Raw genomic sequence first — 27,847 nt, forward strand, 5'->3', positions numbered from 1 at the left:
TTTTGTTGAAAAATGTATAGTAAGATTTCCAAATACAATCAGAAGGCGTTAACACTTTTCTGTATACACAAGTACTCTAATTTATTACTGAAATTACAGTACACAGTCTCTTAATCTGAACACACATTAGTAATTCTTAATAGTTTTTGTGTTGTACAATACATCCATGAATAACCTGTCCACTGTGTCTAAGATGTCAGTAATAGTGTGTGCATTATTATAATTATGGGAGTCACTGTACAGTAATGCAGATGTGCCATTATATATTCATTAATAAATTCTATAGACTAAAAAATGTAGGTTATATTAATGAATTATTAATATATTCAGGGCTTGAAGGTCTAACTGTATTTTATAAGTGTTGAATAGATAATAATGTATCTAGACCCATCATTAGTATTAATTATTACAAATTGTAACTAATTAAACCAGGTAAAATCACAAACTAATACTATGTTACTTTTTGATGTCTCTGTATTATCATGTTTTTTAAAATTTAATCTTACGAGCTTTGTCCGTGTACAAACAACAAGTTTTAAATAATTTTATTTGACAATAAATGCTGTGCAATCAGCTCATTTATTTACAATATTAAATTGAAAATGAATTATCGATTTTTACAGTATTATAAATTCATAGCACACTGTAGGTCTACTGGGGTAATTGCATAAAAAATGACTAAACTGCCTAGCAAATACAGGTATATCAAATTTATTTTACTAATACTATTATTAAATTAGAAAATATTTATACAGTATGACATGAAATCAGGTGAAGATACTGTACACTAGTTAGTCATGTTAGTATTAAACTCAACTTGTTTTATTGTCAGTTACCCTGTATGTTCAAATTGTTAAAAAAAAAATTTGTATTTATTTTTTTATTTCAACAATGTTTATAGAGGGTGACCCTTCCAGGTATATTGTGTAGATTACTACAGTACTGGGGTCAATGAAGCATGAAAGACTGTTAAGCCTCTGTATACACTATCATACTTTATGTGACAAAAAAATGTGATACAGTATGTATGCCCATATATTGACATGATGACATCATCATACCATATTTGGGCACATCACACTTGAAAGTGTAGACAGGGCTCTTGTTGCCATTTAGTTATATGATGGACATGAAGCTAGATAGTGGTATTGTTCATCTAGCTTGTGTTGTGATACAAAACGTTTTGAGAGTGAATTACGGTAAGGATTCCTCCTTTAGGCATATGATACACTTCATTTAAAAAAAATATAATTTGCAAATAATAACGGATAACGCTATGTATTGTAGACCTGTACAATACCACATCACTGATGTATATTAGTTCAAAATTACATATTCCAACTCATAAAACCAACCACTTTTAACACAACATTAAGTATTCCGAACGATCTGCCACTCCCCATCTTAAACTCTGTTTCTAGTAAATCATTTTTATCTAAACTTAAAAGTCACCTTATTTCCAAATATTAACTATTCCTCGGTCAACTTTTTATTTATTTATTTTTAATTGTCTGTGTCATCAGTGACAGGTACGCCCTCCACAAGATGTGTTTTTCATCTTTCTGGGCTTACCTTCTTCTTTCTAAATTTTGTTTTATATATATTGTACATTGAAATCAATTTTGTAATATGAAAGGAGTAAATAAATGTTGCTTTGAATTGAATTGATGATGATAATTAATGATGATATGTACTCTCTTGACTTGAGTCTTAATTAAATAAAAATAACATCAATTAGGCCTAGGCCCTATTTAAATTAAAAAATCATCATACGCTAAATTATTAAAACTAACGTACTACAGTACTTACTAATCTAGTCTTTTGCAACCAATAGTCAATGCAAAATAATTTAATAAATTGAAAACAAAATGCATTTGAAGGCTAGGCCTTAGTATAGGCCTGCTTGACATTCCCACCATCGACCCCACCACGTTAGTACCCCGCTTAAATCTGAAAAAAACATAGCCTATGAACGACGGACATGGGCCTGACTTTAAAACTACCTTGCAAATACCTCCGACAACTTAGCCTGTAAAACAAGTTAAGTATGTCACAGCTATATTTTCAAATGTCACTTACCACACTCTGATTGACTATTCACTTAAATTGCAATGAATAAATCGAGCAAAACCATGCTAACTTCGTAAACCACAAAGCTTTCTTCTCGCTCAACAACAAAAACACAAAATTCAATTTCGAAAATTGTGTCGGAAAATGAAGTCAATAGAGGGCGCACACGGAAACAGTTCATAACACGGAAGTAACTAAAGATACGCACGTCCTGTAAGTTTGTAATTGAGTTTTAAGTAAGTAACTACTTCTAACAACTTGTAACAAACGAACAAAATGTGATTTATTTTGAAAGTATAAGTGTCAGATCTAGCAGACATTTGCTTCAGAACAATGTGCGATTCATTGATTAAGGAAGGAGTCCTTCATTACAAGAAACATGGAGGTCGTGTTCAGGTAAGACTACAGTAATTTCCCGGTGTGTAAGAGCCTATGATCTAACTTCTTAAGTTGGTGTATATGCCTGTGTTGTTAAAGGGTGCAATGTGTTTAAACTTTACCTTCTTATAAAGTAGTTAAATAGACATTTTCATCAATTAAATTTAGTGTTTGGAAACACTTACTAATGAAGACTGCATTCTAAAACTACTTTATTAATATTATTGATTTACTTAATAATTGATATTGTATTATTAATACTATTATGAACAAACATGCCTATACAATTTATGCATACTTAATAACTTGGTGTACTTAGAATAGATAAAAAAAACCACAAGTTATTGTCACCATAACCTTGAAATGTTGAATGGTTTAGTATTATTAAGTATCCTGGTTCATACTGTCCAATGGCACTCACATTACCTGTACTTAAGTATCTGGCTTCCACTAAACAATGCAATAAATAGACATTTGACCAATAACAATGAGCTCTTACTTGACATTGGTCAAATGTCTTGCAATTTGCATTACATGTCAGGAAAACTGACCCTTAAGCTAATCAACTTCCCCAACTCAAAAAAAAAGTGAAATAAAATTTTGAACATTTTTAGCCCAGTTTAATTTAAAGCATGAATCAAGGGCCCTTATGTGAAAACTTGTTGAAACTAATTTGTTTATGAAACCAGGGAGTCGTTAATTAATTAATTACCACTCCCTGATGAAACTACCATATATGGTCAATTTTGGGGTTTGTAAGTGGACCAAAATTGTGTAGAAATTTAAACTCGATAGAATAGAAGAGGGTGTATACACACATGGGTCACTTCAAGTTTGCGATATTTAATTTGTTGTTTAACAACAACATGGATCATATTTTGTATGAAAATTACTGCCATCAAATGATTAATCTACTTAAATTTTTGGTGGAATTATATCCCACGGTTAGCCACGTTAAAAATTAGTAATTTGGACAATTTTATTCGTTTATTAAACTAAAATAATGTGGATCTGATTTTAATATCCTTTTTTTATTCCTTGTTAGTTCCTGTTCACTGTAACAACTGGAAGTCGCCATGCTATTGTAGATAACTGTTTGATTAAAATCTTGAAAAGTTCAAACAAAGTTTAATCTTGTTATGTACACTCTCTAGTATAATTACAGTTTTCTCCCTCAGCATAATATTGATTTCTATGTTCTGAAGCATTATGCAATGTTACGATATATATGATTTGTTTTTTTGAGTAAAATATTGTAAAAGTTTAAAAATCACCAGGCGGATGTAATTCAAAATCCTGGATCCGCCACAGAAAATAACATTTTTAGTTTAGAGATCCTCACTGAAATGAAATTTGCACAATCACTAAGATAATAATTACTATAATAACAACAGCAACTATAAACATAAAACTAATAAAACCATATGAGACTGCAAATTGAACTTTTACAGGAAAACAATAGAGATAAAATGACATTAGCATGAAGCATGTTTCCTTATTGTATGCTCTGAGGTGAAAACATAATTTACTACATAGAAACTGTTCATGAAAAGTGATTCATACTTTAAAACATTATTGTTTTAATGTAATTTTCAGAATGGAAACTATACAACAAAGTCATTGGTTGTTTCAGAATTAAGTAAAATGTGTGCATATTCTTGGTTTTCTTTGTAAATATTCGTATGGTTTCTACATAATTTACTGTACTACTTCAAAGTTGTTCACTGTACTATCTGAAAATAAATGCAATTATGTTTGTATAAGTTTGTTTTTTTATTGACACAATGCTAGAGGTTATCAATTATTTTAGTTACAATTTCATATGTACCAATTAACAATAGTAGTACAGAATTATAAGTAAACAAAACTAACATTTGCATATTCCTCTTCAAAAGGAGTTATGGTAGCCTATATAAACATAATTACATTGATAACAGAAGATAAAATATTTTAGTGATACTATAACGCCAACATGTCTTTACATTTTAGTGCGTCACCTGGTCACTCGTCGCACGTCTCGCCCTCTTCCATCGTCCACCTTCATTGTTTTCATTTGGATTGTTATTGTTCCTTGTTAATAATTAATGAATAGTAATATAATAATAGTTATGTCTTTACGGTGGCTCTTTTTAAGAGGCTTCTTAAGACTTACTTGTTTAATAAGGCATATTAATCCTCTTTTTTCTCCTTTACCATGCCACCTAGATTGTTTTAGATCTAATTTAGTAGGGCAGGTGGCACCGGAGTCCGGGATGACCGAGACATAACTGGTGCTGACCGGGGTTCAATTAGACCGATCCCTAGTTAGCAAGGAAGGCATATCCCCTTACTTCGGTTTGGGTTTTTTTTGGCATGGTTGGAATTTCTTTTTTTCGTATTAGTTTATGTACAGCGCTTAGAGGTTTCACAACATTATGCGCTATATAAATCCAGGATATTATTATTATTATTTACACTGTGGGGTGGGAGGATTATCAAAGGGTGTAATCATTAAACTATTTGTAAAGTGGACATCCATGGAAAAGCCATCCCAAAAGCCTGGTTTTCTGACAATTATGATTTTAAGAAAATATTTTTAATATCACAGTAGAACCCCTATTAAGGGGACAAAAAGAATAGGGGTTGTTAATTTTAGTGTTAATGCACAAATTGTTATATTCTTCTTATTAACAAATATTCTTTCACAATAATTGTTTTCTTAACATTTAGAAATGGATTAAACGGTATGCCCAATTATACGAACAAAGTGCAGAAGGACAGTCTCGTTTGGAACTGTACGAAGTTAAGGAAGGACAAAGGAAGGGCGGTCAGAAACCACAACATACAATCTCCTTAAAAGCATGTATAAAGATCAGCCAAGCTGTTGCCCAGAAATCACAAAAGTTTGTCATTGAACTGGTGTTTGATGAAAAGATTCATCTTCTTGCCGTAGACACACAGGTTGATCTTGAGTTATGGATTGGGGATTTGAGACGCATTGCATTCAATGAGGTCGGGGAGAGTTTTGGTTGTACAAAACAACAACAGAGCCCTCAAACTAGTCATAAAAAATCTCCAAGCTCAAGTATAAGTCGCAACAGTGCTGATGCTGGAATGCTAGATAATTCATTATACAGCTCGTGTGGAGGTATTTTAATTAATAAGTTATTTTGTCCCTAGCTTATAAACCAACAATACTAACTGTTGTTTATTCTTCTTAAAAAGTAAACAATTCACACCTCTCCATAAATGGTACAGTCCACAAACCACGCCTTCATAGACTACGATAAACAGAAATTATTACAAAATTAATGAAATGATTTTATTGAATAAATATGTATTTAAGAAACAACTTCTCATCTCATGAACCTTGCATAATGTAAACATCATTAGGTTAATATGTGTACTTTCTATTGTGTATTTCAGTTGATGAAGTTTTTCACGTTACAATACGGCCAGATGAGTTCTCAGAACGACTAAAGCTAAAAGGGGATTACAATCTAGTTCTTGGCATCCAACGACTAGCCATTCACGATAAACTAACAAACGCCCCGCTCCATGTGTGGCCATACAAATTTCTTCGGCGCTATGGAAGAGATCGAGGATCGTTTTCGATGGAAGGTGGAAGACGGTGTGAACCTGGTCCAGGAAAGATAATATTTGATACTCTTCAGGGTAATGAAATCTTTCAGAAAGTTCAATATTACGTTAAAGATATGTCCACATCAACTTTGAACAGAGGAAGCATGAACAACATACCAGGTTTAGAAGAAAGTCAACCACCATTACCAGCAAGAGGCTATCTTGAACCTGCTAACCAAGAACCTCCAGATATTTACATCAATGAAAATAGAGATATGCTGCCTATAGAAAGACGGCGTGTTACATCCTTAGAAACACCTACTGATAAAAAAACATACCAGGACTGGAAAAAAAATCCGACGACTTCTACAACTCAATCGTTTATAAAACACCTGGACAGAACACTTCAACATACTACCGCTACACGTGATGGCCAAACACATGTTGGTCAAGCTCATGCTGGACAAGCTCATGTTGGTCAAGCCCATGTTGGTCAAGCCCATGTTGGTCAAGCACATGTAGGTCAAGCCCATGTTGGTAAAGTACATATAGGTCAAGCACATGTTGGTCAAGCACATGTAGGTCAAGCCCATGTTGGTCAAGCTCATGTTGGTCAAGCTCATGTTGGTCAAGCTCATTTACATGTACAAAGATCTAACTCTGTAGACCCTGTGTACACTGTTGTTCCAGAATCCAATAATGGATGGAAAGGAAATGCATCACAAATACCCAAAGATTATAGTATCAGAAATGAAGCAACAGAGGCATATTCAGAATTAGACATTCAAAGTACAGGGCCAGAACCAGCAGAAGTTCTTAATAAAAAAGAAGCTGCTAGAAGGAAGAAGGAGTTGAAAAAGGCAGAATTAGACAGGAAAAAGTTAGAAAAAGAGAGAGAAAAAGAAAGGGAAAAGGAAGAGAAGGAGAGGGAAAAGGCAAAGAAAGAAAGAGAAAAAGAAGAGAAAAACAGACGCAGATTGGATAATAAAAGATTGAAAAATAAACCATCTATAGATATACCAAATGAATTACAGTATGAGAATCCAAACACAGGAATGCCAATAACTCAGCCAGAGGAAAGTTTATATGAAGATGCTAATTCCATGTCCAAGCCTGAAACACCAGATGCTAATGTCTACGATCGGCTTCAGAGACAAACTGCAATAACATCTAACATTGGTGCAAACAGAGCACAGCCACCAGCAAGTGATCAAACATACGACAATCTTCAGCGCAATATGTCAAGAAGAACAGTTCCTGTGCAAGCAAAACATCAGTTTGATGACTCAACTTATGACAGGCTGGAACCGTGCCCTACAGAGATAACCAGTATAGGCGAATCAGAATACAATACACTTACATTACCTAACCATTCAGAAGCAGCAATTCCAGTCTGTTTGGACGAATCAGGTTACATAGAAGCAGAACACAACTACAGGTTTAAAAGAGATGATGACAACGTGGGGCAAGATCAAGTAGGGTTATATGCAGATCCAGAATAAATATTTAAATACTATATTGTTAATTTCTATATAGAAAATGTATACTATCGTACCATTATCATGTTTTATCAATGTTTGATGTATTATTTGACATCATAAAGTGATCACAAATGACAGAAAGAATTGGATTGTGATCTTACACTATGCAACACTCAACCAACTCTCAACCAACTCAACCTAAAGGCAATGCTGGACTGTGTAAAAAGAGAACCTGAGATTCTGATGAAAAGAGCTAATGGAATTACACTTGAGTTGACTTTTGCTGCATACTTATCCATCCATTTGATTGGTTGGTCTCGTACCATGCATTATTTTCTCCCATTTCAATGATTGAAGGTACTATTGCACGATTATCTTTTTATATGTTCTTCATTGCAGTAAGCACGGATAATAATACGTGATTAGAAATCCACAAAACATTCTCCCCATTCATCTCATAATTCATTCATTATTTATAATATGTCACTGATAATGTTATATTATTGTACAACACCAAATATTAAAAGCTACCAGAGCGTAACAAACTCTAGCGCATGCTTATTCACTCATAAATTGTACTAGGACACGATCACTATAACACATGATTGTTTCTCTCCATACTTTTTTAATGGATTTTTTTATTCAAAAGTTCAAAATCAGTATTAAGCAATTTTAGATCATTTTTTAGACCAAGATTAAATTTATGGATTTCTACTTACACAGTCATGAACACTGCATTATAGAAGTATTTTTAATAATTTTCGTTATTATATTTATACATTTTTTCAAATATATTTAATAAAAGTTTAAGTAAAATATAGGCATCAAAATAATTATTATATTAATATTAGAATTTATATTATTTAAAGATACTAATGCAAACAACTACACTGTACTATAAATATAGTTTTCATTACATTTTACAACCATAAATCTAAACTATATGAGAGATAATTTGTATGGTTTGTTACAAGTTTTGCTCGTTGGGGCAGGTAACTGCCATGGATGGGTATTTGCCTAGTTTTCCATGAATTTATATAAAGATAAATTTTAAACACTATTTTCTTAGTATTTATATATATATATATATATTTGTATATCACTGATGAGCCGGTTTGTACAAGGTAGTTGTAAAATCAAGGTAGTTGTAAAATCCAGCTTGTAGAGCACTCCCAAGATTTGTACTAAGTTCCTACTTCTTTTTAAATAAGTAGTTATATATTGTTAATTTTGTGTCCTCACAAGCTGTATAAATAGGAAGGGGTATATTTTTATACAATTCATACTTATAAATTCTTTAATAATCATACAGTAGTCTATTTCGTGCCTAGCTTACCTGAATAAACCGACAAATGCCATATTCTCCTCGAAGATTGAGATATACTCAAAAAGTAGAAAATTCATTGAACACCCCTCTCCATAAATGGTACAGTCCACAAATCAAAGAAATGATGATTGTGGGTTGTGTGGATCTTCCCACTTGAGGGAATGGTTTGTGGACTGTACCATTTTATGAAGAGGAGTGTTCAATGAATTTTCTACTTTTCGATGAGAATATGGCATTTACCGGTTTATCCAGGTAAGCTAGCACTTAACTACCAACACCATTTCTGGTTTATGTATTTCTTATCCAACTGTTTATATAATATCGACGTTTAAAAAAATATTCTGTAAAGAAGGAAGTAACTGTTTATTACACCCTTTAGTTGCCATATTTACATTTATTCTTGAAATATAATTTTACAAATAAAACATATAGTAGAACCCCTCCTTCTGAACACCTCTATTCAGAGGACATTAATATTAATGGGGCACTTTTACACAAAATGAAAAAGGGGAAATGTATGTTTTAACTACAGCGAACCCCTATTTTATAGTGGACACTTTATTGATTCCTTAAGGTGTCTCCTTAATAGAGGTTCTATTGTAATAAAATGTAGACTAACTATCTATATCTATTCTACAATAAAACTATAATTTTACAAATAAAACATAATAGTAGATTACAATGAAACTGAAGCATACTATGTTATACACTAGTTTTTAGTTAAGTATTTTTTAAAAACAATAATCTACAGGGATTGTAGTATTTCATTTTTACTAATAAAATGATACCATCATTCATGGATATAATTATTGTTTTTGTTTTTTAATTGTATGCTTATTGCCCTACTATGATAGTCAAATTGCCGTTTTCTTATATTATTTTATAAGAAATCAGCAATTATGTTTTTATTGTGCCCATGGAATATGCTCAGTTGATTCCTTGACACCTTTGCCTAATTCTAGGTCCAGACTGATGACCAATGCCAAGGTCATAGGTCATCGCAAATCAAAAGCTTCTGATTAAAACAATTGGTGAAATCATTTCAAGATAATTTTATGATTACAGAAGTTTAATTATTATTACTGGTTATTAAAAAAAAACAGCAATTAAATATTTAAAAAAACTTGAACACATGTGCATTATGAATCAAAAAACAAGTCAATGACAATATGTGCTTTTAATCAAACTGTGTCAAACAAAATGTGCTATATATTGAAAATTTTACTGCAAAAGAAAGTCTTAAAACTTGAACGCTGATTCCAGTTTAAACACAACCCCTTCTACTCTGCCTTCTCAGATGGAATGGAACCATCATGGTCTTGTGGCACCTCATCTTCAAAAGTCTTCAAAGAGACTATCCAGTTGTAGGTCAAATGTAGGAGACTTGAAACCAAAAGAAAACAATGCATTTTGAGTGTTTTGTTTTGTTGTAAGATCCTGTTGATAATTGTGCATGCAGGAAAAATGAAAGCAATGCATTACGAGATCATCCGGACTTGCAAAAACAATCATGCAAGGCGCACTGTACCAGGTGAGAGGAAAAGAGGTAAGACCTAAGGAACACTGGAAAGACAACAAGAACTTAGGGCCAAACTGACTCACAATAAGACACTGAGGATGGCGGAGGACAAGTCCACATGGAGGAGAGTTGTTAAATCATCTACGGTGCCCCAAGAGCCCCATAATAGCTAAGGGTAAAGTAGAGTAAAGGGAAAAAAATTAAAGACCCCTTCCCTGCAATTTCGGACGTTTTTTGGAAAATAATACATATATATCACTTTAAAAACATTAAACCATGTCATTCCTTGTCTTAAATGTACGTTTTATGGTAAATTATGATAAAAAGTGAGAAACAATGCACTACCTAAGTAGCTCGCGGCGACCGACCGCTCGTGGACGGTCTTAGGCCTAGCCTAGCTAGGCTTAGTTTTGTAGGCCTAGCTGGTAAACATCGGTAACGTACGAACATCGTACGCTAGCTATATACCTAGCCTGACGTTGTATAGTTGCTGCATTAATTGTCTTTCTATTTTTGCCAGACTCCGTTGATACAAATCGGGGAAAACCCGGTATTTTCGCTGAAAAGTTAGGAGTCTTCCATTTGTTTTGGCCTCACGATCGATCGAAAAGCGGGCGAATTACAGGTGAAAAACAAAAATATCAATCCGCGCGCAATGCATTTTGGGATTTATAGCGGGCCGCTATAATTATTAGAATCGACTTATTTTTCACATTTTTAACCGTTTAAAGACGAAAAAAGTTATCGAAATAGGACCATATAGTATTATTTTTACATTAAATATAGTTTTTGATCTTAAATTAGATCTAAAAAACGTAGGGAAGGGGGCTTTAAGTTTATCTTGTCTTAATTAACATAGTGGATTGTAGAAGCCAAGATCACTTGTAGTAGAAGTGATCCCTTGCAAAAGGTGGCAACAATAAGGCGAATGTTTATAGTAATTCATTCAGTTATATGTATTTATTTGATCTCTGCGTACAATTAAGGGACTAGTGCTGCTCCATACCAGGCCAAAAGTGTTAAAGAGTCGCTATCCAATCGGGTTTGAACAATAAACATGACAGCCCCAGTGGTCTAATGGTTAGGATAGGACATCTGCATATCAAGAAGAAGGTTCCGGGTTCGAATCTTGGTTGGGGCGACTTTTTCTCATTTTCATAGATTTTCTCATCTTATCGTTTCAAATTAATTAATCAATTTTCAGTATATCACAGTTTAGAATTTGTTCTATGCCTATGGTGTTTATTATATATATGTTTTTATTCCTTAACTTGTATGAAACTTTACTTTTTTTGTGATATTTTATATATATATATAATATATAAATAAATCCAAAGGCAAATTACTGAAAAAATGACAATGCTGTGGGTATCAGTGGCTGGATCTCAATGGAGCTATATCAAAACGATAAAGTAAAACGTAAAAATAAACTTATATTGAGGCAGTTTTAACTTATTTGATCTTAACAATGTAAATATATATTGCTGAATAAATGTAAATGAATTGTTAATATGATAAAGTGAATAGCTACCTGCATTTTATTTTTCTCCTTCATATTTTGATGAAGCTTTTTCAGATTTGGTTTAGGTGGGTCAACAGATGTCGCTGCAACTTTTATAGGGGGCGCCCATTTGAAGCAAGGCTGCTTGGGAACGCTTCTGTTATTTCCAGATTTTCCCTGAAGAAAATAATTAATTAAATTAATTTAAGACAAATATGATGCAGATGCACTGGGTTGTTTAAGTGCACACAAAACCATATGTACATCGGATCTCCAGTTAAGTCCTTATCCAAAAACCAGAACTATACTGCCTTGAACCTGTGCTGATAATGGCGGATAATTTGCCACTCGACTCAGACTTATATAATGATGAAAATATTACACAAAATAAACATCAAATACCGAAGGTTGACCTCTCGTCTGTTGACCTGTGAGACTATTTGTCTGCTGCCTAGTTGTTCTGTTTTGTAATTGTTTTTGCCAGAGATTTCTCTGTAACTGATCTAATTCAAGTTGTAAGGCTGCACACACACTTTCTAGATTATCATCCTGGCATGTCTCAAGTTCATTTTGTAACCTAGATTTCAAGTAGAGATAGAAATATACGTAAAATTTTAATGAATTTTGATAGTAATACCAAAACCAAGTGGATAGGACCCTGGAGAGCCTTCAACCTCTTGCATTGTATGGCTATGATTTGCGGCACCCTGTCTTAACCATGGCCTAAAATGGTGAAATAAGTACCAAGTTTAATTTGATGTCCTACTTTTGAAAAAACTTTTCTGTCTGGCTGTCCACGCCCTCATGCCCTACCCTGGAACCCACCAGGAAATAATGTTTACATACAGTATTAGCATATGTGTATTATGTAAGCATTCAACAAATATACCTTTTAAACTCTGAGCATGTGTGAGATTTGCTTGCCAACTCTTTTTTCTCTTTCTCCAACTTATTTATTTTTTCCTCCTCTTTTTGCACCTCTTCATCCAAGTCTAAAAATACCATTATAAGGTACATTGTCATTTGAAATATTGTATTAAAATACATTTTAGGTGAATGATGATGATGATTAACACTTTCAACTTTTAAAAGTTCAATCAAAAAGTTTTTTACCTTGAATTCATTCCATTTTTTATATATACTGTATGTTTTGTAGATAGATATTTTTGTGCGTGTGTACTAATGTAAATTACTTTGTTAGTTGTCTTTGAATTATTTTTATTATATTGTTAATGTTTCTCTACTGAACCACTTTGGAGATCAATGCACTGAAAGTTTCATTCAGTATAAAGACAGAATAAATAAAATAAACTAGTTAACTTACAGCTTACCTTTCCATTTAATTTCTAACTCATTTATTTCCTTAATCATTGATTCCTTTTCATCAGTTAGTTTATTCAACGTTCTTGTATGTTCTCTGTACTCACTCATTTCTAGTTTGAAAAATGTTAAAATTGAATGGTACTGATTGTGTTGGTCTTCTCAACTAACCATCCATTCATTTGGAATGGCCATAATGTTAAAACCAGGGGCGGATCCATGGGGGGCCCAGTCAGCCCAGGCCTCACCTAAATTTTGCTAATTGAAATGCAAAAGATAGGCCATCAAATTTTCACAAATGTTAGGCCCTGGGCTCCCTTATTTCAAAATCCTGGATCCGCCACTGAAAACATATATTTCTTCTTGTCCGTTCCTCAGGAAAGTATCACCTAAAGTTAGGTTGGTGGTTAGGATGGTAAGAATGGTTAGGATGCAGGGTCGTAGCCACCAGTATGGTTGGTAAGGTTTTAACCAGAGGCACTGAGAGGCCTTTGACAACCATGTGGCCAGCACACAGATTGCTCCCCTTTCTTGCGACCACCTCACCACTTTATTTCTCGTGGCTACAGCTTTGGTTTTCCAAGGATGTTGTTCTACTGTATAACTCTATCATCAGGAGTATAACCATTCACTATTAAATCTCTAAGGTATAACTCTCCACACCTTTATTCAAGAGACTTTCTTGTTCCTTTAGCTCGTTTACTTCTACCTGAGCTTGTCTTTGGCGTTCCATAACCCCATTCCCTTGCATATCATATTCTTTGCTGAATTTTTCCAATTCCTCATGAAAAATTTTTTTTTCATACACCTGTTGTTCTGTAACAATGGACTGATTTAAAAATGGAAAATGTTATTAGTTATTTCAATTTTTTTTAAATTAAATTTTTTTTCAGGTAAATTATTATTTTTTTTCCAATTTTTGGTCAAAGTGAATAACAAAATATGGGAGATTAAAATGGCATATTCGACAAAAAATTGTAAAAAAATGTTAAATAAATTAATTGAACCTACCAAATCTTTTAGTCTTTCTTTGTTGATCACTTGAAGTTCACAGAGTTGTTCCTTTAACACATTCTCTCTAATTGTATACAACTTTAAATTTAACTCTTCTTCAGATAACTTTTTGGTCTAAGTAATACAAACAAGAGAATTTTAGTTGAAAAGTAGACTGGATCTTGTCATACTTATTTACTCAGGTCAAGAATAAAGTTAAAGTTTTCTATTTTTTATGATCATTTCTAAATAAAAAATGTTATAATAAACCTTAATAAGTTGTTGACCTTGCAAGGATAATTTTTGTTCTTGAACTTTTCCAAGTTTTTCTCTTGTAATTCCAATTTCATTCTTAACTGTATGATAAATTGATAAAGTATGACACATTAACATTCATAAATTCTGGGCTAGTACTACTAGTACTAGTAAGTAGGCTAGTACTAGTAGTAGTAGTAGTAGTAGTAGTAGTAGTAGTAGTAGTAGACGTAGTCACGTCTTCAAGCAGTATCTGCTGTGATACTGATGATATTTAACATGCAGCTGTACTTCATGGATATAAGCCTACTACTGTGAGCCAGCCCTAGCCAGCTAGGGCTCAAAGCCAGACAGAGGAGGAGGAGAGAAAGCAACAAGTTACAAGAGAGCATTATTCCCAATAACTAATACTAAAGGCCTACCTAGGCCTAGTTTCTAGTAGTAGGCCTAGGCCTAGGCCTAGTAGTAGCTAGGCTAGGCCTAATGAAAATAAAATAGTTTTATGCTGACATCATTGACCCTTACTTTCATTTAAAACATGTTTTCGTTCTTCTGCCTTCTGTTCAGACTCGAGAATCTGAACAAATAACTCACTGAGACTCATCGTATTAATTGCCGAAAGTTATGCTAGGCTCTGATCCGACCTCTAGGCCTAGATAGGTGGTTTGTGCGTGTGCAGTATGTGGCCGTCTCGTGTGGACGTGGCGTGTGGGGACGACGGTTGATGATGATGCAGCGCGCACACACGTGGGGAATTAAAAGTGGGAGGAGAAAGGGAAACTTTTGACCAATCAACGACAACAAATTTAATATCCAAAGTTGATTGGTTTGATTTTATTCTATTATCTAATACGCTTCAAACTCAATTTTTATAGTCTTGCATTGTTATACTTGTTGCACTACTACGTCTATTTATTAAAATTATTAATCACAGACCCTTATTTGAGATGCTCCTCTTGTTTACTAGGCTTATAGCATCTTAGATATAATCAATGTTCTACTGTAGTTTTACGGAATCTATTATCATCTCATTGGTTTTGGCATAGAAATATTATTTATAGTGAATATCTCTTTGGTTTTGGTATAGAGATATTATAGTGAATATCTCTATGGTTTTGTTGATAATTGAGTTTACAAATTTACAAATTGTTCAACTTCATTAAAATACTCTTACATCTTGCTTTCCGCAAAGAGAAAACAAAAACATCTGTGGGCTGTCAATCAAGAAACTATATAACTTTGTTGGCAAATGAGAGAAGATTTACCCATCAATTAAAATTAAAGGGGATAAAATGGTATAAACTGCTTCGTCTAAAGCCATAGATAGCAGTAACAGTAAGATTTACGATTTGTAATATTCATAATTCGGTACAAATAATAAATATGCAAAAAAATAAATGCATTTGTAGCTAGTGCAGCACATGCAGCACATTCACATTTACGCATGCGTTCTTTTGAAAACATACTGGCGTAGAAATATCACTACTACACTGTACTGTGGTGGATCATCCTACTGGAATTGATTGCAATGGAAACGCATATCATCGGGATCATCGGCCGGCCGCGGCCGATCCGACGATTCGGCGTTTGCAAAACGAAATTCGGTGTGATTGCGCGAACACATGTCTTTTGTTCGGTCAGTTTTAATATTAATTTTTTATCAAAATATTAAACAAAAGCAATGTCAAAACGACATCGTTTAGATATTGGAGATTCCGCATCCTCAAAAAAGCATTCGAGTGATAATGATCGGTAAGTCAAAAGAAATAGTTAGAGCTTTCTATCAAGTGCTTTTCTAGGCTGGCTAGCATGTCCTACCACGGTCCACTTCCAGCCAGCCCCTACTACACTGGGCTAGCTTGCCAAGTTCAGTGTACGCATCACGATCCCAACATGGCTAGGCCTAGGCTTAAACGTTGAAAATGGGTGGATTACATAATAATGGGAAAAATCGATAGGCTATATTTTATATTTTATTCGTATTTTAAATGTTTGGATTGGGTTATTTATGTTATTTAGTAACCACACCTCTACTAGTACTAGTCTAAGTACTAGGCCTAGCTAGCCTAGGCTTATATATTATACTAGAAATATCTGAATTTTTTTAGGCCTACCCTTGCCAGGCAGTTTAATCTCACTAATTTGTTTAATAATCTGATTACATATGTATGCGGCTAATTTGTACTTTTTCTCTAGCTGTTAATTTAGTACTAACATTTATATTTAAATAATAAATGTTTATTTTTTGAATTTTTTTTTTACAGAAAAGACAGAAGAGATGGTGATCGGAACAGTTCTCGCAGTTCTTCTTTCACCTCCGCTGTTGCCAAGATTCCAGCCATCAAGCAGATGGCCATTAACCCATTCACTGGCCTACCATTTACACCAAGATACCACACAATTCTAGCCAAAAGAGTATTATTACCAGTTTTTGAATACAAAGACAAGTTTATGGAAATGTTAGATAAATACCAAGTTACCGTGTTGGTTGGTGAAACAGGGTCTGGAAAAACAACACAGGTAATGATTTGGGAAGTTAATGTAAAAACATTGAAATTCTCAAACAAACCCAACCACATACTACACTTTAAAAACAACAGAATAATGTAAATAAACAGAACATTGAAATAACAAAAGATTCTCTATCAGAGTACAAGATTAAAGAAACAGAAAAGATGGTGTATTACAACAGTATTATATTGTATAATTACTCAATGGTGGTTAAATGTATAACATTGACATTTTTCAGATTCCTCAATGGTGTTTAGAATATGTACGTGTGAAGTATGCACTAGCAAACAAAAAAGGAGTGGCATGTACGCAGCCCCGTCGAGTCGCAGCTATGAGTGTTGCGCAACGTGTTGCTGATGAGATGGACATTATGATTGGTAACGAAGTTGGCTACAGTATTCGTTTTGAAGACTGTACAAGCAACAAGACAATCCTTAAGTAAGTATTGTGAGACGAGTCTTAAGCCTTGTCTACACTATCAAACTTTATGTGACAAAAAAGTGATGTGCGCATATATGGACATGATGATGTCATATCACTACCATATTTGGGCACATCACACTATTTCCGTCAAACTAGTTTAGTGTAGACAGAGATTAAGTCACGGTCCTGGATCTGACAAATTTCTAGCATGAGTGAGTGGTCGAGTGGTGAAGACAGTGGAACCTTAATGCATAGCCTTATGCCAAGAGGCTCACTCGCTCCATGGTTCTGGTGGTAGAACGAGTCTTCTCGGATAAGGACTATAAACCGTATGTCAAGTGTACACATCATTTTCATGTGCACTTTAAAGAACTTTGTACATCTTTCGAGGCGAGTAGGGTCTTACCCCGGTGTACTAGCTCACAAGTCAACGAATGGACAGAGGAAATGGCGCTGTGGTTGGCAGCACCAACATGACTTGACCCTTAGGGGAGAATGTACTTGAAAAGAGTAAGTCCACAGCGCATTGAGACGACATTTTTTTTTAATGCACTATATAAATACTGTACATTAACATTTTGTGTAATCTTTCTGACATCAATTTCAAATGAACATTTTGCCATTTTGTATGTAGATACATGACAGATGGTATGTTGTTACGCGAGGCAATGACCGACCCATTGTTAGAACGTTACGGTGTCATCCTATTGGATGAGGCTCATGAACGTACATTAGCTACAGATATACTCATGGGATTACTGAAGGAAGTTGAAAAACAACGTCCAGATCTTAAGATTGTTGTCATGAGTGCTACGCTTGATGCTGGAAAATTTCAGGTAAAAGTTTTGCACATCATATATCTAATTAAATTTATATGTAAAAGGTCACCTACTAATGAAAACACATCAAATGAAAATGAAGTTTTATTCTCTTTGATGCACTAAACATAAATACAACATAATTTTATTTAAAACTAATTTTTTTGTTGTTGAATTGTAGAGTTACTTTTCAAATGCCCCCCTAATGACTGTGCCTGGTCGTACACATCCGGTAGAAATCTTCTACACACCCACACCAGAGAGGGACTATTTGGAAGCTGCTGTGCGTACTGTTGTCCAGATTCATGTATGCGAAGAGATAGAGGGCGATATTCTTTTATTTTTGACTGGTCAGGAGGTAATGTCTTAATAAATATGTATTAATGCTAGTAAAGCATTAATAATTTTTTTAAATTTTATATAATCTTGTAAAAACCTTTAAGATATATTGTCCTAAAAAACAAACATTTTTTTGGGAATATCATATATGCCATTTTAATGTCACATAATAGTTATTCACTTTGACCAAAGACTGGATCGGAAAAAAATTATTTTCTGAAAAAAATGTAATTTAAAGCCAAAAATACTTACAAATTGTATGTCAGACAATGATTTTTGGTTAAAATTAAACACTTCTTTTGTCTTTTTATAAGTGAAATAATTTTTTTTTTTTAAATAAGTGAATAACTTTATTAAAACTGCAAAATGGCCTATTTAAAGTCTGATTTTATTAATCTTCATTAATGCAATGCATCTTTAAAAGTTAAGTTTATATTATGTAGGAAATTGAAGAATGTTGTAAACGGCTTAAGCGCGAGGTTGATAATCTAGGACCGGAGGCAGGGGAGTTAAAATCAATTCCCCTGTATTCAACACTGCCTCCTCAGCAGCAACAAAGGATCTTTGAATCAGCTCCACCAAAGAAGTCGAATGGAGCCATTGGTAGAAAGGTTGTGGTGTCCACCAATATTGCAGAAACATCACTCACAATTGATGGTGTAGTGTTTGTCATTGATCCTGGTTTTGCCAAGCAAAAGGTAGATGTCTGTTTTACTCAAAAGAAATTATATACCGTAATTAACTAAAGAGTCAACACTTCTGCAAAAAGCAAGTCACCCCTACACCTGTATTGCAATATTGGTTTTACCTTTATCCTTTATAGGTGTACAACCCACGTATTCGTGTTGAGTCTCTACTCGTCTCGCCAATAAGCAAAGCAAGTGCTCAGCAGAGAGCAGGTCGTGCGGGTCGTACGCGACCTGGAAAGTGTTTCCGACTTTACACAGAAAAGGCATACAATAGCGAAATGCAAAGTAACACATACCCTGAGATTTTAAGGTCTAATTTGGGAACGGTAGTACTTCAGTTGAAGAAGCTTGGTATTGATGATCTTGTACATTTTGACTTCATGGATCCACCAGGTAATATACTGTAATACTGCAGTACTATACTGTAATAGTGCAGTACTATACTGTAATAGTGCAGTACTATACTTTAATAGTGCAGTACTATACTGTAATACTGCAGTTTACTGCAGTACAATACTGCAGTTTACTGCAGTAGTATACTGCAGTACTATAATACTGTAATACTGCAGTACTATAATATTGTTATACTGCAGTACTGTAATACTGCAGTACTGTAATACTGCAGTACTGTAATACTGCAGTACTGTAATACTGCAGTACTGTAATACTGCAGTACTATACTGTAATACTGCAGTACTATAATACTGTAATACTGCAGTACTATACTGTAATACTGCAGTACTATAATACTGTAATACTGCAGTACTATACTGTAATACTGAAGTACTATACTGTAATACTGAAGTACTATAATACTGTAATACTGCAGTACTATAATACTGTAATACTGCAGTACTATATTGTAATACTGCAGTACTATATACTAGCATAAATTTACAACTTTCTTTATAATGTTTTGATTAGCCCCAGAAACATTGATGAGAGCTCTAGAACTGTTGAACTACCTGAGTGCATTAGATGACAATGGTGACTTGACCGAGCTAGGGTCTATGATGGCCGAGTTCCCACTGGACCCTCAGCTGGCCAAAATGGTGATTGCTAGTGCACAATACAACTGCTCTAACGAGATTTTATCAGTAACTGCCATGTTATCAGGTAATAATATGAATATATTAAATGGTACCTAGGAAATATATATATATTCCTATTCCTTTGGCTTACCGAGACAATTTATAAATAGAGAGATAAGTGCCCTGAAATACTGTAATATGAACTACTTTGTTGCACACCAAATAACATTTATTTTGAATAAAAATGTTAATTGTGATATTATAGGTATCATATAATAAGCTTATTAGATATCATTGATACTTTCAATATGTTAATTTTAACACTTAAAAACACTCATTTATTTAATAAATTAATATAAATATGATTTAGTTGGAGCATTGTAGAGACCCTCCCAATAGTTAGAAATGTTTAAATGTTGCCAGTGAATTAACATTTGGCGGGACGGTCTGTCGTGGCCCCAAAACCGACACTATCTAGTTCCACAGTGTTTTGTACGACCAAACGAGGCAAAGAAAGCTGCAGATGATGCGAAGATGAGGTTTGCGCACATCGATGGGGATCATCTGACGCTACTCAATGTCTATCATGCATTTAAACAGAGTAAGTATGTTTACTATCAATACACTTCATCGTTGTTAGACATAGCACATTCTACCTACTATTGTGTGCCATTATCCTGTTGTGTCCTGGGTGTGTCTCAAGTGGGCCAGTGTAATTACCTCCGCCAAGGCGGTTATTTAGTGCTGTTATCAAGTCATTCTGTATTATTGTTGTCCATATTTTCTTCAATCTTCTACTTTCTTGTTGTCTTCATCTAGTATGTTTACTGTTGACATAAATTATTACATATTAGATTAGATATTATGTAGGTTCTATCTGTGTTAAACTTTATTCTTTCACCAAGAAGACAATGTGCATACTTTTCTTTCATTTATTCTCATGTACTTGGATATTATGTACCTTCTGTATGCATTAAACCTAATAATGTGCATATATCCAGTGGCGTAACCCACAGGGCAAAGGCCCCTGGTTTAGAGGCCCTTGGGGCTGCTCATGCTCTGGGGCCCCTAGCCAGTGAGCACTCATAGCCGTTTCTGCATACATTTCTTTCATTTGTTCATATGCACTTATAGACTGTTACACAACTCAATTTCTGATGATCACAATGAAACTGAATAACAAATAAATGGCAAAACATATGAATTTCTTATATTTGAATCAAGGTAATGAAGATCCTCAGTGGTGTTACGATAACTTCATCCAATATCGTTCAATGAAATCATCGGACAATGTACGGCAACAACTTGCCCGAATCATGGATCGGTTCGCCCTTAAACGAACCAGCACAGACTTCAATAGCAAAGATTATTATATGAATATTAGAAAGGCTCTTGTGTCTGGTTTCTTTATGCAGGTTTGTATTTTTACATTTTTGAATTGAATGCGGATGGACGAATGATAAAGCAAGAGCATTACGGCCATCTACACATCAAAGTCGTGCAATTCTTACAGTGATGTGTCCATGTATGGACACGATGACGTCATATCACTACCATATTTGGGCACATTTTTGTCAAACTAGTTTGATAGTGTAGACAAAGCTTCAGCTTGTCCTTTTAAAATGTGAAACTCATTACGTTAATTTCAGGTCGCGCATCTTGAGAGAACTGGACATTACTTAACGGTCAAGGATAACCAAGTTGTTCAGCTTCATCCGTCAACATGTCTTGACCATAAACCAGAATGGGTATTGTACAATGAGTTTGTACTGACCACTAAAAATTATATCAGGACAGTTACAGACATAAAAGCTGACTGGTAAGTTGTTCTATATTTAGCACCAATTTAATTTGATGCTGGGAGACCTCTTCAGAGGGCCCAATTCAGGACAATGATCTGCATGTTGGGAAATGATCTTCTACTCTTTTGATATAGTGTATTAAGTATGGACATGTGCAATGGATGTACATAGCACCAGTGGCTTTTTGTCCCATTTAAAGGATGAGGAAATGAGATCTTTGCCAAAGATAAAAACACAGAAATTTCTCGAACCCATGCCTCTCACATTCTAGTCCGATATCCCTTACTATTACGCCAGATGCAGTATGACTGATAATAGTTATTTACAAGCTTACTAATCGAACAATTATTTTTATAGGCTAATTCGTAATGCTCCACAATACTACAACATGGATAACTTTCCACAGTGCGAGGCAAAACGTGTCCTCGAGAGGCTAATAGCCAAATTACAAGCCAGGGAATATGCAAGTTCAACACAAGCTTAACAAAAGAAAAGGGAACAATAAATGAAAATAATTCAAGGCTGATTTGTAATAGCTAATTTACTGCATCCAGATATTGGATATTATCTATATGTTAATTTGTTGTTATTTATACATCTTTAAACTGGAAATACAACAAGCTTCACGTTTTTATGAGAGTTCTTAAAATTCTATTTCATCACAGGTGTATATAGGCGTTAACACTCATAGTAGGCAAAGTATGCTGCAAATCAAACTCGTACATTGTGGCTGGTGTTGTCAATATGCATACTGATATGTGATTTACACCGATGTTGAAGGTTTGACGTTTTACAAATATAGTTTTATGTGACCGGTGTTGTATTTGTTTATCCATTTTCCACCCACAAAATATTATATGGCACTGAAATGCAGACTTAGCACTATGTTAACCCAAGCTTAAATATGATATGATCAAGATGATACTGTTTTAAAAAATTTAGTAGGATCATAGTCCATAAATAAGAACTTTATAAAAGATGAGTATACAGGTATACACAGAATCAACAATCAGTTTGTTCGCTTAAAATAGGCTACACAAAATAATAAATGTCGTATTATTCCTAAATAAAACAAAGTGACCAATAAAAACCATTGTCTGTACATAAAAAAAGTTAGACACACAATTTATTATTGATGTTTTATTATTGACATTGTTTATGTAGTTTTCTTATAATGCTAAGGTCTTTTCCATCTTTGCTATGATGGGTTTAATTGCTGTTGTTGGTATTAACATAACTGTTCTGTAGATCTTGAGTTCAGTATCGTCTCCCGACCACTTTCCACCAACGGCTAAGTTACCTTCTTCTGAGACAGGGAAACTGAACGACAACATCGATTCCTATGAGTATAATAAAAAATATTGTATAACAATAATTGAGTTGAATGCAACGTTAATCAATAGTTAGCTGTTTGCCTCATTTAATGTGTACGTGTCTAGAGTAGCCTACACTTTAAAAGTTTGGGTGAACTTATTTTTCACTTCAGTTTGTTTTACTTTCCAAGAAATGTTTTGTGAGATTATTATCCAGACCTCCCAAGTTTCTAGAATTTCCCCAGGGTCTCCCAAGATTTCTGGTTAAACTCTCACACTCCAAAAAAACTAATTTTATTTTCAAGTTCAAATGGCGTACCAAATATCCAGTAATTTAATTTCAACAACTTATCAAAAGTATTTTACCACCAAGGTCTAGTCTAGTAATTCTATGAACTGCAAAAAATAAATATCGCACAAACACTACAGGTGTTAAACTTTAATGATATTGTTTTTGCATACAGGTACCAATACAGTTTAAAAACCACTGTAGTTCAAAATCTTAATAGCAATAATAGTATGTAGTTCATTCTTATATAGTGCATATAAGCTCTCAATGCCCTGCATATTATTGACCCGGTCATTTTTTGGATCAAATACGTATGTAAACATACTCTCATAATAATGCAACTAGTAATCAGCGCAAAGTTGTGTCTTGATCTAACTGGTACCCATTTTATACACCTGGGTGGAGAGAGGCAAATGTAATTGAAGTGTCTTGCCTAAAGGCCAATTTACACAGACGAGCGGAAAGCTGTGTATCTTGTCCCACGTAGAGTCTGTATCTATCCTGAGTGGAAACCGCCTGACCTCTCCGCGTTGTGTGTAAATGATTATAAGTGATAACATAGATTCTATATTTCTATACCGTTACCGCTCGTCTGTGTAAATTGGTCTTAAGGATACAAGGAATGTAGGTATGCATTCCTACCTCATGGAAGTACTCGTCTTCTGCATTCGCAAATAATGCAATTTCATCTTTGGACTCCTTCCCTTGTTTGCTGGTTTTTGAAGATGCAGAGCTTTCTGGATTTTTATATGTTTTACTGATCATCAAGTAATAATCAAAGTTAAACTTTGGACTCTTCTGACTTGCTAACCCCAAATCTTTCCTTGAAAAACAATTTTAGATTAATGAATATTGGGAACATAGTTTTGTCATTTATATATATATATATATATATAATTTGAAGGAAAATGTCATTTTTAATGAACATTTTACTTCTAATATCCGAAAGAACGTAGAATTAAAACAACGTGATGAAAACATACTGTAAACTTTTATGAAGTGGTAATGCTAGCTGTGGCGGAATGTTGATAAAGCGTTCTGTTATTAGAAACCCGACCGAGTGTTTACCGCCCTCTAGAACCGAATTCAGTTGGTCATTATCTGATTGTGTACCACACTTTTTACATTTATCAAAGATCCAGCTTTTTAATTGATTTGTGCTTGGCGATTCCTAGAAAATACAAATAAAATGAAAAATTTATATAATGATGTTTGTCCAGCTTTTTAATTGATTTATGCTTGGCGATTCCTAGAAAAAACAAATAAAATAAAAAATAATATAATAATGTTTGTCCAGCTTTTAAATTGATTTATGCTTGGCGATTCCTAGAAAAAACAAATAAAATGAAAAATATATAAAATATGTTTATTTTATATCAAAATATTATTTTTAAATATTCTCACCTTTTTGGTAATATTGATTACTGATATGAATCCAAAAATATCATCTTCATTGTCATCATCATCTTGGTCGCTGTCCTCTGCTAACTGATCAGCGCTTTGCTATATATAAATGAATAGTAATAGTGTGACATTTGAACCATGTATCATGGTAGTTATCAATCATACAGAGATTTGATATCCAGTTACAAATACAAAACTTTTTTGGGTTGTTTTAACATAATAATCTAAAACATGAGTCTCTCCATCCTCAACCAGTGACTTATAGGGTTACAATCATTAAAATAACATTAAATTTATACTAAATACGTAACATTTTTAACAAATTAATAAAAAGAAATCTTCACCTTTACAACACTTCCAACATGATCTTGTGACAGGATAGCCTTTGTTAAGTCCCCTAAGTCTATGTGAGCTTTTCCAAATAACTAAGTGCAAGATATAAATAAGTAACTGTTGTGAATAACAAAATATATAATATTCATCATACAGAATTATTGAAAGTGGAAAAGGAGGAGGAGGGAGAAGAAGAGTATAACAATTTTATCTTTATTTACTGTTTTATTTGTTTTGCAACTTTTACAGCACTGTACTGTTTAAGCAGTATTCTCTATGGTTGAATGAGTGGCCGAGCGGTTAAGACAGTGGAACTAAATTTCGTAGCCATAACATCGGCAAGGGTTCGAGACTCACTCGCTTCATAGTTCTGGTGGTAGAACAAGTCTTCTCGGATAAGGACTATAAATTGTAGATCTACACATCTAGCTCATGTGCACTTTAAAGAACTTAGTACATCTTTCGAGACGAGTAGGGGGTTACCTCGGTGTACTAGTACATCACAGCCACTGATCAAAACTGGGCCCTCTGGGAGAACAGTCTTTGACTGAAGAGGTCGCCCAGTATAAATAAATAATACTAATCAGCAATTTAAATGTTTTATGTTATTTTTTGTACCGTTGTTATACTGTACTTGGTTGCTTGATGGTAATGGATCGGTTAACAAGCCTAATAGCTTATTATATATGACCCTTTCTTTCTGTGCTGTATATACTATATTATAAATAGACATTTTGGGGTTTAAACGAACTAACTGGTCTGAGATATGATGATTTGAAAAGAGAAAATGCAAACCTGTTGTAAAAGTCGATTGATGCCATCAGCATCACCTGGTTGCGGCGGTAAGGCTTCGAATTCTATCTGGACTTCCTTAAAAAAGATTAATTCAAATGTATGTGTTATGCGCGATTTGAACGATTTGCGCAATTTAAAATTGCGCAAAGAATTCCTTGCGCAATTTAAATTGAAACATCTGTTTCAAATTGCGCAAGAAACGTAATAAATTGCGCAAGTAATCTCCAAATTGCGCAAGGTTTTTCGACAGATTGTGAAATCATGCACACCCATATTTTTATAGTAATTTCTAAGAATGATTAAAAATTAAAGATAATATCGCATTTCCTTATTGTAATAGTGAAAATGTTGTTATTGTTAGCATGCCAACGAAGACCCGACAAAGGAAAACGAAGCGGTGGTGTTCTCCGGCGGGCGGCTATTACTCTAGCCAGGCACTACTGGCTATGTTTTGATAGCAAGTCTAAACGTTGGTGGCGGTAGACTATGTTGTGTATTACTACATTATTTTTTGTTATTTTTACATTTATTTTGATTTATTTCAAGTTACAATGAGTGATAATATTATTTAATTGTGTATGCTATTTATGTTGTGTATTATACACATGTTATCTTCGCATTTATTATGTTTCATTTTTAGTTTCCAATAAATTATTATTGTTAACCAATCGTCGACGTTAGCACGCATTCTGGTAGAATTCTGTTGCGCAATTTGACAATTTTACAAATTGTGCAGCGCAATTTGAAATTGCGCAAGGATTTTCTTGCGCAATTTCAAATTGCGCAAGTTGATTGCGCAATTTAATATTGCGCAAGAAAATCCTTGCGCAATTTCAAATTGCGCAAGGAATTTTTTGCGCAATTTCAAATTGCGCAAATCGTTTAAATCGCGCATAACATATGTATAATTATTATTATTTCATTTGGCTATCGGTGTGCAATTACTAACTAGGGGCCTAGCCTAGGCCCTGTTTATACAGAAGTAGGCCTCTGATCAGCATGTATGATCAACTTTGCATGTAATTGACAGTGCACCTACCTTTGTGTATGCTAATAATTGAAAACAACAAGCACATAAATTCATGACATTTTAAAATTGTATTGACATTTGACTGATCCTATTTTATTTTAGATTATCAATACTTTTAAATATGGTCATTGCAATGTTTAGCCTGTTAGGTTATTATAAAAATTTGATTCATTTTAATATTGATATCGACCTAGGCCTAGCCCATTGCCGGGTAGGCCTACCAAGCAGAGCAAGAAGCAGCCAGGCGGAGCTTCATCGACATCATCCATATGCTAGCTACTACCTCGTGGTGGTTGGCCTAGCAATAGTAGGGATGATATTCAATGTTACCTCATTAATTTCAACATCAGAATCAGATTCTTCATCATCGATATTTTCTATTTCATCTTCCGAACTGTCTTCTTCTGGCTTATCAGCCTCTTCTAATTTATTTTCATTCACACGCCGTTTTTTACCGTAAGAAGACATGTTTGTTTTGTTTTTAATTTGTAAACACGTGTGGCGGCGGTATTTTCTGAAATGAGATTGATAAATAAATATTTTAATATGAACCGTTTATTAAGTTTTTATTGTTAAATTTTACAAAAAAAAAAGGATATAAAATGATAATAAGCTTTTAATAAATAATTTGTAAATTCTAAGCACAGTAAATTTACCGATATAGG

The 27,847-nt window shown here is 33.9% G+C and overlaps 4 protein-coding genes across 8 annotated transcripts; 2 read left to right on the top strand and 2 right to left on the bottom strand.

Annotated features, from left to right (window-relative positions):
* Positions 1 to 2,268: 2,268 nt before the first annotated feature.
* Positions 2,269 to 9,617, top strand: LOC144837664 (uncharacterized). 3 transcript variants are annotated; one of them, XM_078692871.1, is made up of 5 exons: positions 2,269 to 2,466; positions 5,158 to 5,575; positions 5,854 to 6,516; positions 6,592 to 6,614; positions 6,651 to 9,617. In XM_078692871.1, the coding sequence occupies exons 1-5, from the start codon at positions 2,404 to 2,406 to the stop codon at positions 7,509 to 7,511; spliced, it is 2,028 nt and encodes a 675-aa protein (XP_078548997.1). In that variant the 5' UTR covers positions 2,269 to 2,403; the 3' UTR covers positions 7,512 to 9,617. The 3 variants fall into 3 exon arrangements, with proteins under 3 accessions (XP_078548997.1, XP_078548996.1, XP_078548995.1); XM_078692870.1 differs by having other exon boundaries at positions 5,854 to 6,614; XM_078692869.1 differs by having other exon boundaries at positions 5,854 to 9,617.
* A 321-nt stretch (positions 9,618 to 9,938) lies between these two features.
* LOC144837668 (coiled-coil domain-containing protein 172-like) lies at positions 9,939 to 15,070 on the bottom strand. 3 transcript variants are annotated; one of them, XM_078692875.1, is made up of 9 exons: positions 14,925 to 15,070; positions 14,421 to 14,506; positions 14,169 to 14,285; positions 13,821 to 13,986; positions 13,169 to 13,270; positions 12,727 to 12,829; positions 12,240 to 12,414; positions 11,868 to 12,014; positions 9,939 to 10,254 (listed from the first exon to the last, which is right to left on the bottom strand). In XM_078692875.1, exons 1-9 carry the CDS (start codon positions 15,007 to 15,009, stop codon positions 10,153 to 10,155), a joined length of 1,083 nt encoding a protein of 360 aa, XP_078549001.1. In that variant the 5' UTR covers positions 15,010 to 15,070; the 3' UTR covers positions 9,939 to 10,152. The 3 variants fall into 3 exon arrangements, with proteins under 3 accessions (XP_078549001.1, XP_078549002.1, XP_078549004.1); XM_078692876.1 differs by having other exon boundaries at positions 9,940 to 10,254; positions 14,931 to 15,070; XM_078692878.1 differs by having other exon boundaries at positions 9,940 to 10,200.
* A 944-nt stretch (positions 15,071 to 16,014) lies between these two features.
* On the top strand, positions 16,015 to 23,143 carry LOC144837663 (putative pre-mRNA-splicing factor ATP-dependent RNA helicase PRP1). Its single transcript, XM_078692868.1, has 12 exons — positions 16,015 to 16,157; positions 16,670 to 16,925; positions 17,155 to 17,354; positions 17,974 to 18,175; positions 18,339 to 18,515; positions 18,940 to 19,194; positions 19,320 to 19,578; positions 20,110 to 20,301; positions 20,695 to 20,817; positions 21,441 to 21,631; positions 21,866 to 22,035; positions 22,376 to 23,143. The coding sequence occupies exons 1-12, from the start codon at positions 16,087 to 16,089 to the stop codon at positions 22,500 to 22,502; spliced, it is 2,223 nt and encodes a 740-aa protein (XP_078548994.1). The 5' UTR covers positions 16,015 to 16,086; the 3' UTR covers positions 22,503 to 23,143.
* Positions 23,144 to 27,681, bottom strand: LOC144837669 (protein BCCIP homolog). The gene is made up of 7 exons (XM_078692879.1): positions 27,513 to 27,681; positions 26,153 to 26,227; positions 25,369 to 25,449; positions 25,025 to 25,123; positions 24,604 to 24,791; positions 24,263 to 24,443; positions 23,144 to 23,358 (listed from the first exon to the last, which is right to left on the bottom strand). The coding sequence occupies exons 1-7, from the start codon at positions 27,648 to 27,650 to the stop codon at positions 23,188 to 23,190; spliced, it is 933 nt and encodes a 310-aa protein (XP_078549005.1). The 5' UTR covers positions 27,651 to 27,681; the 3' UTR covers positions 23,144 to 23,187.
* Between the last annotated feature and the right edge of the window lie 166 nt (positions 27,682 to 27,847).

This window comes from Antedon bifida, chromosome 3 (assembly GCF_963402885.1).
Source record: "Antedon bifida chromosome 3, ecAntBifi1.1, whole genome shotgun sequence".
NCBI lineage: Eukaryota > Metazoa > Echinodermata > Crinoidea > Comatulida > Antedonidae > Antedon > Antedon bifida.

Excerpts from the sequence above, each read along its gene's own strand:
- LOC144837664 (XM_078692869.1), top strand. The coding sequence starts at position 2,404 with ATGTGCGATTCATTGATTAAGGAAGGAGTCCTTCATTACAAGAAACAT. Across the intron at positions 2,467-5,157 it reads AACATGGAGGTCGTGTTCAG|AAATGGATTAAACGGTATGC; the intron begins GTAAGACTACAG and ends CTTAACATTTAG. Across the intron at positions 5,576-5,853 it reads ATTATACAGCTCGTGTGGAG|TTGATGAAGTTTTTCACGTT; the intron begins GTATTTTAATTA and ends TGTGTATTTCAG.
- LOC144837668 (XM_078692875.1), bottom strand. The coding sequence starts at position 15,009 with ATGAGTCTCAGTGAGTTATTTGTTCAGATTCTCGAGTCTGAACAGAAG. Across the intron at positions 13,987-14,168 it reads AAGAAAGACTAAAAGATTTG|TCCATTGTTACAGAACAACA; the intron begins GTAGGTTCAATT and ends TTTTTAAATCAG. Across the intron at positions 12,415-12,726 it reads ACATGCTCAGAGTTTAAAAG|GTTACAAAATGAACTTGAGA; the intron begins GTATATTTGTTG and ends CTTGAAATCTAG.
- LOC144837663 (XM_078692868.1), top strand. The coding sequence starts at position 16,087 with ATGTCAAAACGACATCGTTTAGATATTGGAGATTCCGCATCCTCAAAA. Across the intron at positions 17,355-17,973 it reads AGCAACAAGACAATCCTTAA|ATACATGACAGATGGTATGT; the intron begins GTAAGTATTGTG and ends TTTTGTATGTAG. Across the intron at positions 18,516-18,939 it reads TATTTTTGACTGGTCAGGAG|GAAATTGAAGAATGTTGTAA; the intron begins GTAATGTCTTAA and ends TATATTATGTAG.
- LOC144837669 (XM_078692879.1), bottom strand. The coding sequence starts at position 27,650 with ATGTCTTCTTACGGTAAAAAACGGCGTGTGAATGAAAATAAATTAGAA. Across the intron at positions 25,124-25,368 it reads ATGTTGGAAGTGTTGTAAAG|CAAAGCGCTGATCAGTTAGC; the intron begins GTGAAGATTTCT and ends ATTTATATATAG. Across the intron at positions 24,444-24,603 it reads CCACTTCATAAAAGTTTACA|GAAAGATTTGGGGTTAGCAA; the intron begins GTATGTTTTCAT and ends TTGTTTTTCAAG.